Source organism: Oncorhynchus gorbuscha, linkage group LG04 (assembly GCF_021184085.1).
Source record: "Oncorhynchus gorbuscha isolate QuinsamMale2020 ecotype Even-year linkage group LG04, OgorEven_v1.0, whole genome shotgun sequence".
Classification (NCBI taxonomy): Eukaryota; Metazoa; Chordata; class Actinopteri; order Salmoniformes; family Salmonidae; genus Oncorhynchus; species Oncorhynchus gorbuscha.
Window position 1 is genome coordinate 17,290,475 of NC_060176.1, and position 17,534 is coordinate 17,308,008.

At 40.8% G+C, this 17,534-nt stretch overlaps 1 protein-coding gene across 1 annotated transcript; it reads right to left on the reverse strand.

The window, feature by feature from the left end:
- Window positions 1-2,146: 2,146 nt before the first annotated feature.
- Window positions 2,147-6,575, reverse strand: LOC124033764 (cytochrome b5-like). Its single transcript, XM_046346013.1, has 5 exons — window positions 6,171-6,575; window positions 4,770-4,898; window positions 4,598-4,624; window positions 4,451-4,482; window positions 2,147-4,321 (listed from the first exon to the last, which is right to left on the reverse strand). The coding sequence occupies exons 1-5, from the start codon at window positions 6,372-6,374 to the stop codon at window positions 4,231-4,233; spliced, it is 483 nt and encodes a 160-aa protein (XP_046201969.1). The 5' UTR covers window positions 6,375-6,575; the 3' UTR covers window positions 2,147-4,230.
- Window positions 6,576-17,534: the final 10,959 nt, after the last annotated feature.

Here is a 17,534-nt window from a genome sequence, read left to right on the forward strand (position 1 = left end):
GGTGGCAAAGAGCTTCTTAGGGTTAGAGGCAGATGCTTGGAATTTAGAGTGGTAGAAAGTGGCTTTAGCAGCAGAGACAGAGGAGGAAAATGTAGAGAGGAGGGAGTGAAAGGATGCCAGGTCCGCACTCCTCCACCTTTGGAAGATCTGTCTTGCCCGAAAAAGGTTATAACCAGAAAGGTTAACATCAGTATTGAAAACACTCTCCCTTAACCCCTGCTAGTGTTATTTTACTGCTGCTGTTTAATTATTTGTTACTTTTATTTTCTATTTAACAGTTATTTTTCTTAAACCTTCTTAACGCCCTGTTGGTTAAGGGCTTGTAAGTAAGCATTTCACTGTAGTATTCGGCGCATGTGACAAATACAATTTTATTTTATCCCCCACCCAATCCTACTACTTTGGCCCTAAATGATCCTACACCAGGCCGTCGGCCTGGAAGGATGGAACCCCTTTTCTCAAAACTTCTTGTAACTCTTCTGCACTAAAATCTCTCACACCCAAATATTCCACTGCAACTATCTATCTTCTGAGATTTCTACTCCATCATTGCAGTGCAGTTGGCTATAAACGCAAGAAATTCAACCATACTAAAAAACTATTCCTTTCTAGTTCTCTTTCTTCGGGCTACCTCACTGGGGGCCTCCCAGTCAACTCACTGACCCTTGGGCTATCCTCTACTCTCTTCACTGCCTCAGCATAAGAATCGTTCTACCCCACTCAAACTCTGGCAATCTCAACCGGTCTCTCACAGGGCATGTAGGATCTCCAGCTGAATGGACACCCCCACAGTTGACACATAGTGCTTTCTTTATTACAACTGTACACTCCCTCTGACTATACCCTTCTGCACATTTCTCACATCTTGGGATCTCCCTTCTACACACTGCTGCAACATGTCTGAATCCTTGGCACCTAAAGCACCGAAGCAGGTTTGAAAGATAGGCCTTCACAGAATGCAAATATCACCTAACCTGACCTTATCAGGTAGAAGCTCTGTGTCATAGCTCAACAACAGACAGGGTATTCTCAGTCTCGCCATTGCCATCTGGGTCTACCTCTCACCAAACGGCAGGCGTCACAAACACAAGGAATATTCCTTTCAATTTTATTGACCTCTACACTCAATGCTACCCCATTGATCACCCCTTTTAACTGCACTCTGCACCGGAGAGCAAAGCACACACAGGTTGAGCCCAAACCGCATGACTCGAAGCGCCCGCTTCCTCTGGGAGGAATCCACTTTCCAAAAATCTCACTCCTAGCGGTCCAAAATCATCTCTGGTAGAATTCTCAAGGTGAACGTTGGAAGACTCTACCACACCAGTCGCAGCAGGTAGGCCCACTACATCCCGGACTGCACAGAAGGCTGCTCCAAATATTGGCCGGATGGGCAAATGGAATGGCATCAAACACATGGAAACCATAGCACTTATTCTGCTCCAGCCATTACCACGAGCCTGTTCCCCCCAGTTAAGGTGCCACCAACCTCCTGTGCTGGACTGACACAACATCGGAGCTCACCTCTGCTTACTGACTCCATTTTGAGATCATCAAAGTTCTCAAGAAAGCATGAAGACCTATAAGTAAGACTACTTGGTCTGTAATTTGGAGATGTACTGTGGGACTAAAAAAGTATTTAGTCAGCCACCAATTGTGCAAGTTCTCCCACTTAAAAAGATGAGAGTGGCCTGTAATTTTCATCATAGGTACACTTCAACTATGACAGACAAAATGAGAAAAAAATCCAGAAAATCACATTGTAGGATTTTTAATAAATGTATTTGCAAATTGTGGAAAATAAGTATTTGGTCAATAACAAAAGTTTATGTTGGACTCAACGGGAATTTTTATTTCAACCGAGACTGGTCTTTGAAGTATAATGAATTTGAAAGTGTCTGAATGGAATTTGTTGGTTATCATATGTACAAATCAGTATTATGTCTTGGGCAGGTTGTTTTCAGGTGCTCCACAAGTTGTGAATAGCAACATTTAAAGGAAACATATGACTGAAATATTAAATATATGGTTGACATATACCATATGCTTTCAAGTACGGCTGTTTATCCACAATTCCCAGATACAGATTTACACTTAAAAATGTCACAGTGGCATCAACACTAATAAACAGACAGCTAACACAATACGAATATAAAAGTATTTTATGCCTTCAAGAGTACAATTTGAGTCCAATCATTAGAATTCAACAACACTCACAACATAGGGCAGTATTTTTTAATTGCTAATGGATGTGCATAGGAAAAGACAAAAATATATCCTGCACAATGTGTGTAATGCAATAGAATTAATCCAGGTTATAATATATATAACACACACCAATGATCTCATACTTAATGTTTTTTAAAGCATAGTATCACCAAAATAAATGCTTAAATAAATGCTTAAAGGTAACTAGAAAAGGGGGAGTTGGGGATAAGAACATTTCACTTTTAAATAATATCAATTTAACTTATCAATACCACATCAAGAGAATATACATGGCGTGGAGCCTTAAGACAAAATATAGATATTCCGAGAACGAGGCCTACTCAGTCGATGCATGCATGCAATGCAATTAATGGCTGAACATAAATGATGTACTTTAACTGAGGCATACTGTTCAATCAAGTCATTGGTTCAAATCAATTATCATTTTAAAGTTTGAAATGACAAATTGCATGACAATCTATTCTCAAGCAAACAGATAGCTTTTCCTATGTTATTCAGTCACCAGATATGAAATACTAGGCAGCAGTCTGAAGACTCACGAGGAGTATGCAACTTAACCTAAACTAAAAAAACATGCTAATCAGATTTCTCAGTGTAAGAAAACAGCATTCATTCTTATAGATATGACCCCATAACCCCATAGGTTGCCATGCTCTACTACACACAAATATATGTATACTTCCTAGACCTAGAGCATAGAGATGGTGGGGTTAGCCACTAAACATGTCTGAACAAACAGAGAGAAATACAGAGAGCTCTAAAAGTTTTGGGACAGCAGAGTCCCAATTTTTCTGTTCTTTTGAAATGCTAAGGACTATGAGGTTAAAGTGTAGACTTTTGTTATACATAGTCTCCCCCCCCCCATTTTAGGGGACAAATGTGTTGGATGCATTTGCTGTTTGTTTTGGTTGTGTTTCAGATTATTTTTTGCCCATGGTAGCATCCATTAATGTGGATGCTATCATGACTATGGATAATCCTGAATGAATTGTGAATAATGATGAGAAAGTTAGATGCACAAATATATCGCCCCCCAAAATGCTAACCTCCTGTTATTCTAATGGTGAGAGGTTAGCATGTCTTGGGGATAAAATGTGTATTTCTCACTCATTCACGATTCAATGAGAATTATCCGTAATCATGGTAGCATTCAGATTAATGTAGAAGTGTTTAGAAACATATTAATTTCTTATTTACAATAAAAGTGACTCTGAAATTGCACAATAATACACTATATACCATTCATCCCTATTGGGTACAAAATAATCTGATACACAACCAAAACAAACAAATGCATCCAACAAATTTGTAGAATCACAAGCTTAATGTAGTCATTGCGTGCTATGAATATGGGACCAAATACTTCACTTTTTGCAACTTTAATACACAAGTGAATTTGTCCCATTTGGTCTCCTAAAATGGGGGGACTATGTACAAAAAGTGTTTTAATTTCTAAACAGTTCACCCGATATGGATGAAAATACCCTGACAGTCTGCACCTTAACCACATACTCATTGTATCATCTAAAATCTTAAAGTGCTGGAGTAGAGCCAAAACAACAAAAATCACTGTCCCAATACTTTTGGTGCTCACTGTAAAAGTCCCACAAAGCAGATAGCGACAAGAGTTTGCAGATATACATTACAGTTGAGATCACTTGCATATGAATAACTAACTTAAGACACCACACAATAAGTATCAAAAGGCAGAGTGGGTAAACAATATGAATAGATTAGAAAACAATTTAGCGAGACTGAGGGCAGAAAGTTTCCAGATGCATCTCACCCCACAGCCTGTTGGGTGAGGTCTAGAAAAGAAAGCCGAGGGGCAAGGGGATTGTTTGATCCTTTCCCTCCCTTTCCTTCAAGGTGAGGGCACTGTGTGAGTTGAGTGGGACGCACCTCTGAAAAGTTGTGTACGTTCAATGCAAGGGGGGGGTTTGGTCAAACATGTCAAGGCCTCCAGACAGAAAGAATGAGAAGCGACGACAGCGTCAGGGCTCAGGAAGACTTGCGCTCCAGCATGTAGTATCGATACATGATACCCACAACAACTGCAGCTATGGCAGGTATCAACCATGTTGTCCACGAGCTGGAGAAAGACAGAGAGCACTTAAACATTCAGCCAGGAAACAAACACAGCTCAGTGAAGAATGATTAGGAGACAGAATACTCCGTCAATGCAAATGGAATAATCAAATTCTTATCGCTTATGACTGACCTCGAGCCATCTCCTGTTGTAATGAATTCTTCCTGTGGGAGAATTTTTGTTGTTGTTGATAAAACAAAGTTCAAGAGTTAGCATTAGTAAAATAGGTGTTAGATTATTATAAAACATTTTTACAGAACATTTACTTGAATACTTTACCTTTGTGCCGCCCTTCTTCCGGTCATCCTAAAAGACAGGGTGAAATAATCATTTACACACTTTTACGATCAGAATAAATCATGGCACATATTATTATTTTGTTCCATCATTAATGGAAAACTATGTTTCAATGATTGAGAGTTCAACAGTTGAGAGAAAGCAATCTCTGTACCATATGGAGCTCCCCAATGTAGTACTGGATAAGCAACTCTCTGGCATCTGTAGAGTGACCAACATCCTCGAAGCTCTCTGTGGCATCTGCACCTGCCTGCTCCACCAGAACCTCCTCTCCTCCTGGATGCTGGAAACACAGAAACAAGTGGTAGACTTAATTTCATCATGATCTGTCACTACCGACAGTTACTGCATGGTCGGAACTAGAAGTATTTCGCTACACATCTGCTAACCATGTGTATGTGACAAATAAAATTTGATTTGAATGTAATCACAGACTACACAATTACAGTATAATGTCCTACATGACATGGATGGCTGGCTTATGTCAACCTAAATGTCAATATGATAAATGTGTTAAATAAAGCTCTGGCCTCTTAATTATCTGATATCCTGAAATGATTATGTATTGGCATATTATAGGGATAGATTTCTTCATTAAAAATGGTTAAAGCTCCAATGTCAACTTTTTTTGTTGGCAGGCTCACTCTTTGAAGGTGAACATATCTTAAGAGTGTGGTGTTTCTTCACAAATACAGCCCTGATAATAACACATGAAAGAGGTCATGCCAAAGATACTTGTAACTAACCCCTTTAATCTTAACCTGAAATCCAGAACCTGTACTATTAGCAAAAATGGTTTAGCATGACATGGAGTGGAACGATAGCTAAACAGACTGGTACCCCATGCTACTTTCATTGTGGTCATGCTGTGCCATTGGCATTGTATTTCGACTTATTTTCTCATTATACCTTTAATAGATGGTTGGTTGCGCAACTTTAGGCGACTGTCCTCGCCCTAGCTACTTTTGTAACCTTTGCCAAGTGGACTAAAGTCCCACTGTGGTAGTTATAGCTACAGTAAGAGGACCAGGCAAGTGTGAACTACCTATCGAACAATGAGTGGACGTGACAAAATGTTACAAAATTATTTTGGGCCAATTAAGCTAGCAAACTCGTTACGTGAGCTAGCTAACGCTACACTAGGTATGTTCCATAATAATGCATATCCAGGCCAGGTGCAACATTACACCGTCTCTGTTAATATTATTGGGAATATGCAGGTAGACACAGATATCATACACAGTTAAATTAGCCACATTAACTAGCTAGTTAAACTGGCAAAACACACACTAGCCAAAATAGCAAATGCTGGCAAGCCGCCTCCATCAGCATGTGTTGACTGAGCGTTAGATAAATAACGTTCGGATATGGTAGCTAGCTAGAAAGACCCAGACCTTCAAATATGTGCATTTGTTACGTATGTTACGTAGAGAACCTAAATTAATTTGAAACCAGGCAACGGAGACCAATATTCCAGCTGACGTTAACTAGTAACGTCAGTGTCGTAGCTAATGCTATTCAGCTAACGTTAGCACGGGTGCTATTTTGATCATACCTCCGCCAGGAAACTGGTGATGTTATACACTTTATCGTGGATGATAAGCCATGTGTCCTTGCTCATATTATGAGCTTTTATTTCTTCCAATGTGTAGTATATCACATCGCTATCTGTTGTCTTTTCTGCGGTGTGATTCACATCCCCCATGCTGTTAGCAGCACCATTTGTGTTGATCGTGTTCTCGTTCATTTCCTCGCCCATGATCTATTTTAACACTATTTGCCTAGCTAGCTAAGTCCCTCAGTTACACTTTGATTATCCAACGTTGAATCGTATGCTGTAGAGTTTAAGACAGCATGAAGGTTCGTGTAGCCAATGTGGACTGCCTTAGCAATGCATAAGCCCGAGTTTCCCCTTTGCAACCGGCATATCGTTACATCAGCAGACGTGCGGAAAGAACCAATGATTTCATTCCGGTGTCACCTTCCAATGAACATGTATGGGCTTTTAGACAAGTAACCAATGAAAGGCAACATTGTAGAATTGTAACCAATCACAGGTGACCTTTAGATGATCATGAGACCTCGTCAATTAGCATGTTCATGGAAGAGATAAATCAAGTATTTTACATTACTCACATATCAAATCAGTTTTATTGCTCCTTTGAAATGTCATTGCATTTGGCTAATGATCAATGCAATTCCATCCTGCATACTGTCAGTAGTGTTGTTTTTGAGTAGGTTACACTTCCAACCTCACCCACTGAAGTGATGTCTATGTACACTGAACAAAAGTATAAACACAACATGAAACCATTTCTAAGATTTGACTGAGTTTCAGTTCATATAAGGAAATCAGTAAATGGAAATACATTCATTAGTCCCTAATCCATGGATTTCTCATGACTGGGAATACATACAGCATGCATCTGTTGGTAAAAAAATACATAAAAAATGTACAAAAATAGGGGTGTTGATCAGAAATCCTTTGCATACACTTAATCAGGCTGTTGATTGTGGCCTGTGGAATGTTGTCCCACTCCTCTTCAATGGCTGTGCAAAGTTGCTGGATATTGGCGGAAACTGGAACCAGCTGTCATATACATTGATCCAGAGCAACCCAAACAGGCTCAATGAGTGACATGTCTGGTGAGTATACAGGCCATGGAAGAACTGGGACATTTTCAGTTTCCAGGAATTTTGTACAGATCCTTGTGAAATTGGGCTGTCCACTATTATGCTGAAACATGAGGCGATTGCTGCGGACGAATGGCACGACAATGGTAAGGACGACAAGCACGCATATGAACTTCCCTGAGACGGTTTCTGACAATTTGTGCAGACATTCTGTGCAAACTCACAGTTTCATCAGCTGTCCGGGTGGCTGATCTCAGACGATCCTGCAGGTGAAGAAGCCGGATGTGGAGGTCCTGGGCTGGCGTGGTTACATGTGGTCTGCGGTTGTGAGGCCGATTGGACGTATTGCCAAATTCTCTAAAACGACATTGGATGCTTATGTTAGATAAATGAACAATAAATTCTCTAGCAACAGCTCTGGTGGGCGTTCCTGTAGTCAGCATGCTAATTGCATTCTCCCTCAAAACTTGAAACATCTGTGGCATTGTGTTGTATGACAAAACTGCACATGGATTATCTTGGCAAAGGAGAAATACTCACTAACAGGGATGTAAAACAAATTTGTGCCCAACATTTTTGTGCTTATGGAAAATTTATGGGATCTTTTATTTCAGCTCATTAAAAATATATATATATTTTTTATTTAACCTTTATTTAAATAGGCAAGTCAGTTAAGAACAATTTTTTTTACAATGACAGCCTATGGAAACAACACTTTACATGTGTTTATATTTTTGTTCAGTGTAGTATGTTTCTCTGCATCCAGTGATAAGGAAGCAGAGGGAGGCTACATGTGCAACATTGACATGCTGGTTAAGGGGGGCACTGACAGGAGTGTAGCAGAGTTTTTATCAGGCCTGCCTGATAACATACACAGAGATGTCATGCATTACTGTCATCTCATCACCAATGTAGACCACACCATGCAAACATTGCTCTGAGTTTGAACTAATAGCACCTGATAATGTAGTAACCTGAATAGGAATTCAAAAAACATAATGTAATTTTCAAGAAAACACTAAATACTTCCACTTATATCATGCATTTCATCCTATAAATATATTGTAGCAATACTTGCTATATGAGCCACGTTACAATTCCCACCTAGTTGGTTAAACCTATTTGCGTGATGTGTAAAATGTTTTCCTTTCACGCCAGTGACCCAGGTTTGCTTCCCTGCCATTCACTACACTGGTGTCAGAAGTGGGATGGCGTCATTAGGCTATCGGAACGCACGGGCAGACGTATGAAGGGGATTGAAAGAAAGTCGAAGCACCGGGTCGTGCCTTCCTGTTCGAAAGGAGGCAGTGTAGCAATCCATGTTATATGAGCTAAGTTACAATTCCCATCAAGTGTGTTTACCCTATTGGCACAATGTGTAGGGTGTTTGCCTTCCACGCCAGTGACCCTGGTTTGCTTCACTGCTTCATTGCTAAGAAAAATCATGATCTTCACATGCTACACAAGATGGCAGTAAGCTAATACCCTTTGGCACCTGTGTCTAAACTAAAGACCAAACACCTTGAACTTGTGGATTTATTTTGCTTTGTTCACAGAGGTCCCTCTTGGGTCATCATTGCCCTATTCAATATACGTACAGATGTAGGATCTTAATTTTAGCTAGTTTGCTACAGCAGGAAAATAATCCTGCAGCAAAAGGAAATGTGAATTATGTGGTTTACAATTAATTGTATTTATTGTAGGGGTTGATACATTTTCAATTAGGGCAAATCAAGTCTGACATTTTAAAGTGGGAATTACAAACTTTAGAAAACTTTTAAACCTTGAATACACCACAAGTTTGCAATTCCTGCTGTACAGGAAAATTCTCAGCAACAAAAGTGATCAAATTAAGATCCTACATCTGTATGGCATGATATGAAGTGTGTAAGAATGGCAGTGCCAAACCATACATACAGAATATCAACCAATAACAGAAACATGGGTCAGTCTCGTCAACCTCTTGTATGAAATATCTCCCGTGAAAATATCTACTCTAATGTTGAGTAAAATTAAGCCTCCCATAAACTGGAGGACATTCTTTCAGTCCTTCCAATGCACTTATTGCAAAATAACACGTTCACCTAATCTCCAGCAGATAGGCTGTTTGCATCTACAACCAGGGAATATCTTTGGGCAGGGGTCTGCCCAAGTTCTCTCTTAAGCTGTATCCACATCCCAGGGGGCCCCGTGTTAGACACCTCGATAACAGAAGGAACATTGGTGGGAGCGGAGCAACAGCAGAGTGAGCAACATTTGGAGCCAGCCAGCAGCTGTCTTGTCCTAGCCCTCACAGAATAATTGCTCTCATTAGGGGGAACAAGGCATTCCTGTGTCACCAAAGACCACACCCTGAGACATAATCTGTGCAATTAGGCCTGCCCTCGGGCAGGTAGATACTGGTCTAGAGGTTGACTGGCTGCTAGCAGAATCATAAGACAAGACATTTCATATTCTTCTCGAGTTTGTCACGAACCAGCTCGAAGTTCGTAACAAAATGGAGACAATGTGGAGCCAAGGAACAACAAAGTATATTTATTAAATAAAGTAAACTAAATATAATTAACAATGGTGTGTGTGTAATCCGTAGTGTTTTTTATTTATTTATTTACTACCCATTTTTCTCCCCAATTTCGTGGTATCCAATTGTTAGTAGCTACTATCTTGTCTCATCGCTACAACTCCCATACAGGCTCGGGAGAGATTAAGGTTGAAAGTCATGCGTCCTCCGATACACAACCCAATCAAGTCACTATGCCTCTTAACACAGCGCGCATCCAACCCGGGAAGCCAGCCGTACCAACACTGTGCACCTGGCAACCTTGGTTAGCATACACTGCGCCCGGCCCGACACAGGAGTCGCTGGTGAACGATGAGACAAGGATATCCCTACCGGCCAAACCCTCCCTAACCCGGACGACGCTAGGCCAATTGTGCATCGCCCCACGGACCTCCCGGTCGTGGCCGGTTACGACAGAGCCTGGGCGCGAACCCAGAGTCTCTGGTGGCACAGCTGGCGCTGCAGTACAGCGCCCTTAACCACTGGTTCAAAATTTTGGGGTAGCCTTCCACAAGCTTCCTACAATAAGTTGAGTGCATTTTGGCCCATTCCTACTGACAGAGTTGGTGTAACTGAGTCAGGTTTGTAGGCCTCCTTGCTCGCACAAGCTTTTTCAGTTCTGCACACAAATTTGCTATAGAATTGAGGTCAGGGCTTTGTGATGGTCACTCCAATTTCTTGACTTTGTTGTCCCTAAGCCATTTTGTCACATCTTTGGAAGTATGCTTGGTGTCATTGTCTATTTGGAAGACCCATTTGCAACCAAGCTTGAAATTCCTGACTGATGTCTTGAGATGTTGCTTCAATATATCCACATAATTTTCCTGCCTCATGACGCCATTTATTTTGTGAAGTGCACCAGTCCCTCCTGCAGCAAAGCACCCCCACAATATGATTCTGCCACCCCCATGCTTCACGGTTGGGATGGTGTTCTTCGGCATGCAAGCCTCTCCCTTTTTCCTCCAAACATAACGATGGTCAATATGGCCAAACAGTTCTATTTTTGTTTCATCAGACCAGAGGACATTTCTCCAAAAAGTATGACATTTGTCCCCATGTGCAGTTGCAAACTGTAGTCTGGATTTTTTTATGGCGGTTTTGGAGCAGTGGCTTCTTCCTTGCTGAGCGGCCTTTCAGGTTATGTCGATATAGGACTCGTTTTACTGTGGATATAGATACTTTTGTACCTGTTTCCTCCAGCATCTTCAATGTCCTTTGCTGTTGTTCTTGGACTGGTTTGTACTTTTCTACACATTTTTTTCTGATTTCTTTTGATGTCAAGCAAAGAGGCACTGAGTTTGAAGGTAGGCCTTGAAATACATCCACAGGTACAACTCCAATTGACTCAAATGATGTCAATTAGTCTATCAGAAGCTGCTAAAGCCATGACATCCTTTTCTGGAATTTTCCAAGATGTTTCAAGGCACAGTCAACTTAGTGTATGTAAACTTCTGACCCACTGGAATTGTGATACAGTGAATTATAAGTGAAATAATCTGTCTGTAAACAATTACGTTAAGAAGCAGTGCGGCTCGGTTGGGTTGGCATGGCTTTCAAACTTCGTCTCTCCCGAGCCCGTACAGGATTTTTAGCGATGAGACAAGATAGTAGCTACTACAACAATTGGACACCACGAAAATTGGGGAGAAAAAGGGGTGAAAATTCAACAACAACAAAAAAAATCACAAAATGAATCATAATCAGGTGTGGCACAAACATAAAACATGATGACCACACTACAGAATGTGACAAAGAGAAACGATGACATGGACATGGACATAACTCCAGCTACATTGAGTTTACATGTTAACTGGAAGGCTGGATACCAGATTAGTCATTTTTCTGTGCATAAATCTGTACATTGTTGTTTCAGTTTACCTTCAGTTCTTACAACCGACTGTCACCATAAACGTGTTGAGAGAGAGCCATATGATCACGTCACACATTGTGGAACCTACTGTGTATATCGGTAGGCCAATATGCATGAACACTAGATGGCACTACAAGGTCAAGCTGATGCTGCCAACTTTTCTCCCAGTCGCATCAATTGTTACATTTTCTGTGAAGAGGAAGAACTGAAAAGGAATAAAATACAAAATGCACATGGTTGATTTGATTCACGCATCCAGATTCATTATTCCTATTTATAATATATTCATCAAAGGAACACCACTCAGCTTATCCAGGGGGCACGGGTGGGTGGTGTCACATGATGGGAGAGACATTAAACACCAAACCAGAACAGCAATAACAAACAACAACCAACAAGGACTATCATGATGGATAATTGGCGGAAACATTTGCATGAAAAGGTTTTCGATGCCACGAGAAATCCTCTTTGCCATCTCATGACAAAATTGCTATGTGCCCCATTGACAGTAGCTTATTCCTTAAAGCAGGTCATTTGATGACAACATTCTATCTGTTACCTCCTTTATCTTGCCTTTCCATGGATTTACACTATGCACATAGCAGATTCTTTGGACCAGACAGATGGTGGTGTTTATACACAGAAAATTGGACAGCGATTTCCCTGCTCTGTGCCTCACTGTGTCTATCTGCCATGTGGAGTGGGCATTTAGATCATTTATTCTGGTCAGACTGACTGGGACTTAAGAGCAACAACAGTTGCATCCACGGCCCTTGCATAATCTTCCCTTTGGTTACACAGCTGTCGACACTGTCAATCATTGCACTATATCTCAACCCAACCTGTTGTATGTCAACAACTTATTTGCATTATAGTTCTGTATTCAATATGTGTATTTATAGAGGAACAATATACAGTATCTAGACTGGAGCGCTGATGCCCCATATATTGCCCCTGAGACAGACATACTATATTTTTCTGACAGGTTTTCAAAGTCAACATTGCAAAGAAGAACAAAAACAGTATTCCCCTAGCTATGAGACATGTTCAATAGCCACATGCTGCATAAAGGGAGTGTCTGTCAGCCTGATATTAATTGTATGGTAAGTCAATAGATTGGTCTGAATAAACATGTATGTGGAAAAAGCAATAGGAAAGTCGCAGAAGCAGCTCTAATATTAAAATCGAAATACTTGATTTTTGTATACCAGCATTAACTTTCTTACTGACTCAGCTATGTAAGGTGCACTTGGCCACAGACCATTTTGTCGGCTACATTTATTCTCTGGGTTGTGGCAAAGGCAATGGGCAGGCAGTAATGTTATTGGAGATCGCAGTGCAGACTGTAGTACTATATATTTGCGGCCCTGTTGGGAGCAGATGAAGACATCAGTCCCCATGGCTGAGGCAGCTGTCACATCCATCACAGCCACTCTTCAAGGAGAGCCTCGGCTGCCAATGCAAAACATCACAATGACCACAGTGACTGACAGTCTCCGTACTATGCCAAATCCTCACCGGCTTGGAATGACCTTTTTGGCTATAAATGGAGTATTCAATATATGAATAATATGTCTAGCTGTACTGAATCTGTACTGAATCTAGCTGTATTCAATACCCAGATCCAGATGAAAATTATTTTTGGGACTATGATTAACAGATTGGACCAAAGCATGTCTATACATGTGCACGTCAAACAAACACCTGACGCATATGTTGGTATTAATAACACTGACAGTCCTTTTAGTATTTCCACATCAGTGTTATCGACTATGACAGGCAGTGGTTAGAGACAATCAACTCTTCCTGGTAAATTACACACCTTTATCAAGGCCTTCTGTTGCTTTCGCTATTAATCAATTCTCTTCAGACTCAGAATAATGCCGAAGAGCAAAAAACTGTAATTTATCAATAAAAACATTCCAGCGTTATGTGATGCTATTCCTTCTATATCATAGAGATACAGACTTAGAACTACTGCTTTTTCCAATACTTTCATTCAGAGCAGAATGAATGAGCGATTCATCCCACTTCATTTGAGTGGCCAAAGGACCTTCAGGGGAAAATCAAGCTTTACACTCATGTCAGATGCACACAAGATATTTCAAGGAGTGTCACGGCTTTTTTCCTGGGAAGGAGAGGCGGACCAAAACGCAGCGTGGTTATAGTTCATGGTTCTTTAATAAGAAACACTTAACATGAACACAACTACAAAACAAGAACCGTGAAAACCCAAAACAAGAACCGTCCCAAAACAGTCCCGTGTGGCACAAACACGGACACAGGAAACAATCACCCACAAAATACCCAAAGAATATGGCTGCCTAAATATGGCTCCCAATCAGAGACAACGATTAACACCTGCCTCTGATTGAGAACCAATCCAGGCAACCATAGACTTACCTAGACACCTAAAAGAACACAACCCCATAAATCTACAAAAAAAACCTAGACAAGACAAAAACACATAAATCACCCTGGCCTAACCAAAATAATAAAGAAAACAAAGATAACTAAGGCCAGGGCGTGACAAGGAGAGGAACTCAAATAGCAGCCCTTGTATGAAAGGTCCACCAACACATTTCTATACTGTGCATGGAGCGAACATTTAATCGGACTGAGTAAAAGGATGAAAACACAGCATGCATACTCTCTAGCAATGGAGAGGAGCTTTAGGTGGGAGGAGCTTTAGGAGGATGGGCTCATTGTAATGACTGGAATGGAATCAATGGAACGGAGTCAAGCATGTGGTTTCCATGTGTTTGATACCATTCCAATGATTCAATTTCAGTTATTACAATGAGCCCATCCTATTATAGCCCCTTCCAGCATCAGCCACTGCTCTCTAGCCCAATATTTTGCCCAAACCCAAACCCAAGCCTGAGCCCATATCAGATATGGTGAATTTAAAATAGATCATTGTACAGTGTCAATTTGCCAGTCTTTGTCTCATATGATGCTGATACTTGGTGAATTGTCAGATTGGAAAGGAAGTTTCCTAAGGACTATTATTCTATTATATTCTCAAATGACTGAAAATGTTTATATTCCGGCTTTGACTGCAGCTGAAAAGATGTATTGTGTAACTTTTGTGGGATAATGAGGATCCTGCTCTACTTTTCACTGGATAAATTAGATAAATTCCTGAACTTGCTTATTCAAGAGGTAGCCCAGAGCTATTTCTGCCAAGTCAGAACCATGGCTGAATAACTGCATATCACCCACTACCGTGTAAGCTAGAACTACCAATGTAATTGCATTGTGAAAAATAATTTTTAATTACAGATGTCAAACAGTTTTTCATAGATTGTTTTAAAACATTTCAATACTTCATTTTCAACAGTGTTTGGATTCAGTCATATTGAACTAAAATCCTCCAGAAGGGCACACAATATTGGGATGTCAGATTCATGGAGAGGTTTCAGAAATGCAATATGCAGTGTTCTTATAATTCAAAGTACAATCTTACCAGTCTACCTCAGTGGTGTGTTGCCATGTCCTCAGGGTCTTCTGGTAGGCCAAGTAAAGTGTTCCTTGTTCTAAAGCGTGACAGATCTACCTTGATGTCAGCATATCAATGAAAATGCACTCTGCCATGGGAACATAGATACAGAGGGAGGAGATAAAATAACAAAAACAAACCTCCAAACACTCATGAGATAAAAACCAATTGTTTTGAGAGCTGAAACGGAACTATCCTGAAGTGCTTCCTTCCTATCAATAATTCCTTCATAATATCTGATTAATTCAGGATGTGAACAACAGCTAAGTGATTAGCAAAGTCATAGTCTCTGGTGATGAGCTGAGCCATAGACAGACCTGTGACTGTTTACCTTTTCATTGGGATTGGAGGGATTGATGTTGTACCCAGTCATTCCCCTAGTCAATCATTGTTACAACGTGAGAGCACGGCTAATGAGAGTTATCTCTGTCAGTTCAGCAAAACCCAGCTCAGCTTTAGCATCAAATCATCTGCTGAATCCATTAAGCTACTATACACAACTTGCTCAAAAATGGCTGGAGAGACTGATAATCAGATTTAGATAATGCTAATTTGATGCTGAGATGATGATGATGATGCATGATAATGGTTCCAATCCCCTGGCAGGGCTGCTATAGTCCCACAGTTACTGGATATCACTTTGATGGGCCTTTACTGCATCCAGAGGTCCTCTATAACCGTTCTCCTGAAGAGGACTTCACTTTAGTTTTATTGAGCCATAAAGAAAATCAATGTCTTCAATCTATATACACGTATAACCCAATATGACCACCTTGACGTATAGTCCATGACAAAGTAGCAGTCTGAAGGGCCTGTAAGGATGATCACCGGAGGGCAACCCTGAGTGGTGTGGGAGCCGTCCTTTGAAATAGATGTAATCTTACTACAGTAAGAGCATTATGTTCAGGCCCTGCTGCTTTATCTGCTCTTCCTTTGCCCAATTCAGAAGCAGTGAAATGGCTATAGTTTTAATCTGCCAGCCTCTGCACTGCTTTGATGGTGCTCCCCTTCACATCCCATAATAAGCGGAGGCTGCACTGTGCTGAACAGCACAGCAGGTGCTCAGGGAGGGATCATCATCAGGATGTGTGGGGTTGCTTAAGAATTACTCCTAAAGTAAATCCATGTTACTGGCAGCTGCTACATTCTTATCTGCTTAATCAAAATGTTCTACTTACTTACAGTATACCCAGGGCTTGATTTAATCTTTCAACACTGTGCAATGTTACTCAGTACTGCATGCAACCATATGCAACATTTTGCAATTAATTAACATTAGCCCAATTCTGTGACAGAACTAGCACGCGACTATTCAATAAAACTGAATAGTTTGAATTCAGAAGTGGTGAAACATTTCATATCCATGGATACTAGCTGGAGGACAAATGTATCTGTAAATGGTTGTTCTTTGTTGAGAACATCAGAACTTTCCCTGACAAAATAGCCCCCCGCTGTATGTCTGAGTGCCCGTGTGTCATTCCATAACATCACAGAGACCCAACCACACTGTCTGACAAGCTGGCACCTCCTACCCTGCCGTCAGCAGCCTGAACGTCTTTACGACAAAAGGCGCTATAAGCATGCAGCTGTGCTCTCCTCCACAGCTCTGACAGACAACAGGCTCTTGCCACAGCCGTGTGAAGCTTATCAAAGAGGAAATTAGAGGGGCAGGATAGTGTTTGCACGAGCTGTCCCTGCTAAGTAAACTGATGTTTTTAATTTCAATGTTTCTGACACCTCTCTTTGTGAACATATAGAATAAGCACAAAAGTGCAGGCAGAGGTGATGTCTGGCTGCATTTAGACAGGCAGCCCAATTCTGATATACCTTTCACTAATTGGTCTTTGAAAAAGCTCTGAAAAATATCTGATGCCAAACAGATCTATTGGGATTGGTCAAAAGACCAATTAGTGGAAAAAATATCAAATTGGGCTGCCTGTCTAAATGCAGCCTTTGTAGACTGAGAGGGTAATGGACTAAAGAGTCTAGACTGATGGGTCGAAGCTGAAAAATGTGAAGTTGATCAATTCTTGTCGAGGAAAGTGATCATTTTTTGTATATCACAAACCACGTTTCCATCCACAGTTTTTATGCGAGTAGTCATACAGCTGTGATGGAAACAGGAAGTTTCTGTACATTTAATACATGTCGACATGGCGTGTGCTCCTCCCACTACGGCCCTGCAGTTTATTAGGCTACAGATTAAATCAATTATGATGAACTTCACAGGGTGGTGAAAGTGCACGGTATGAGCTTGATGCTCCTTTGCAATAAATGTTGATGGTCTTATTCTGGTGGCATGATGATTATTCTCTCACTTATCCCTAATAATCTCATCGTGTACTATAGGCGA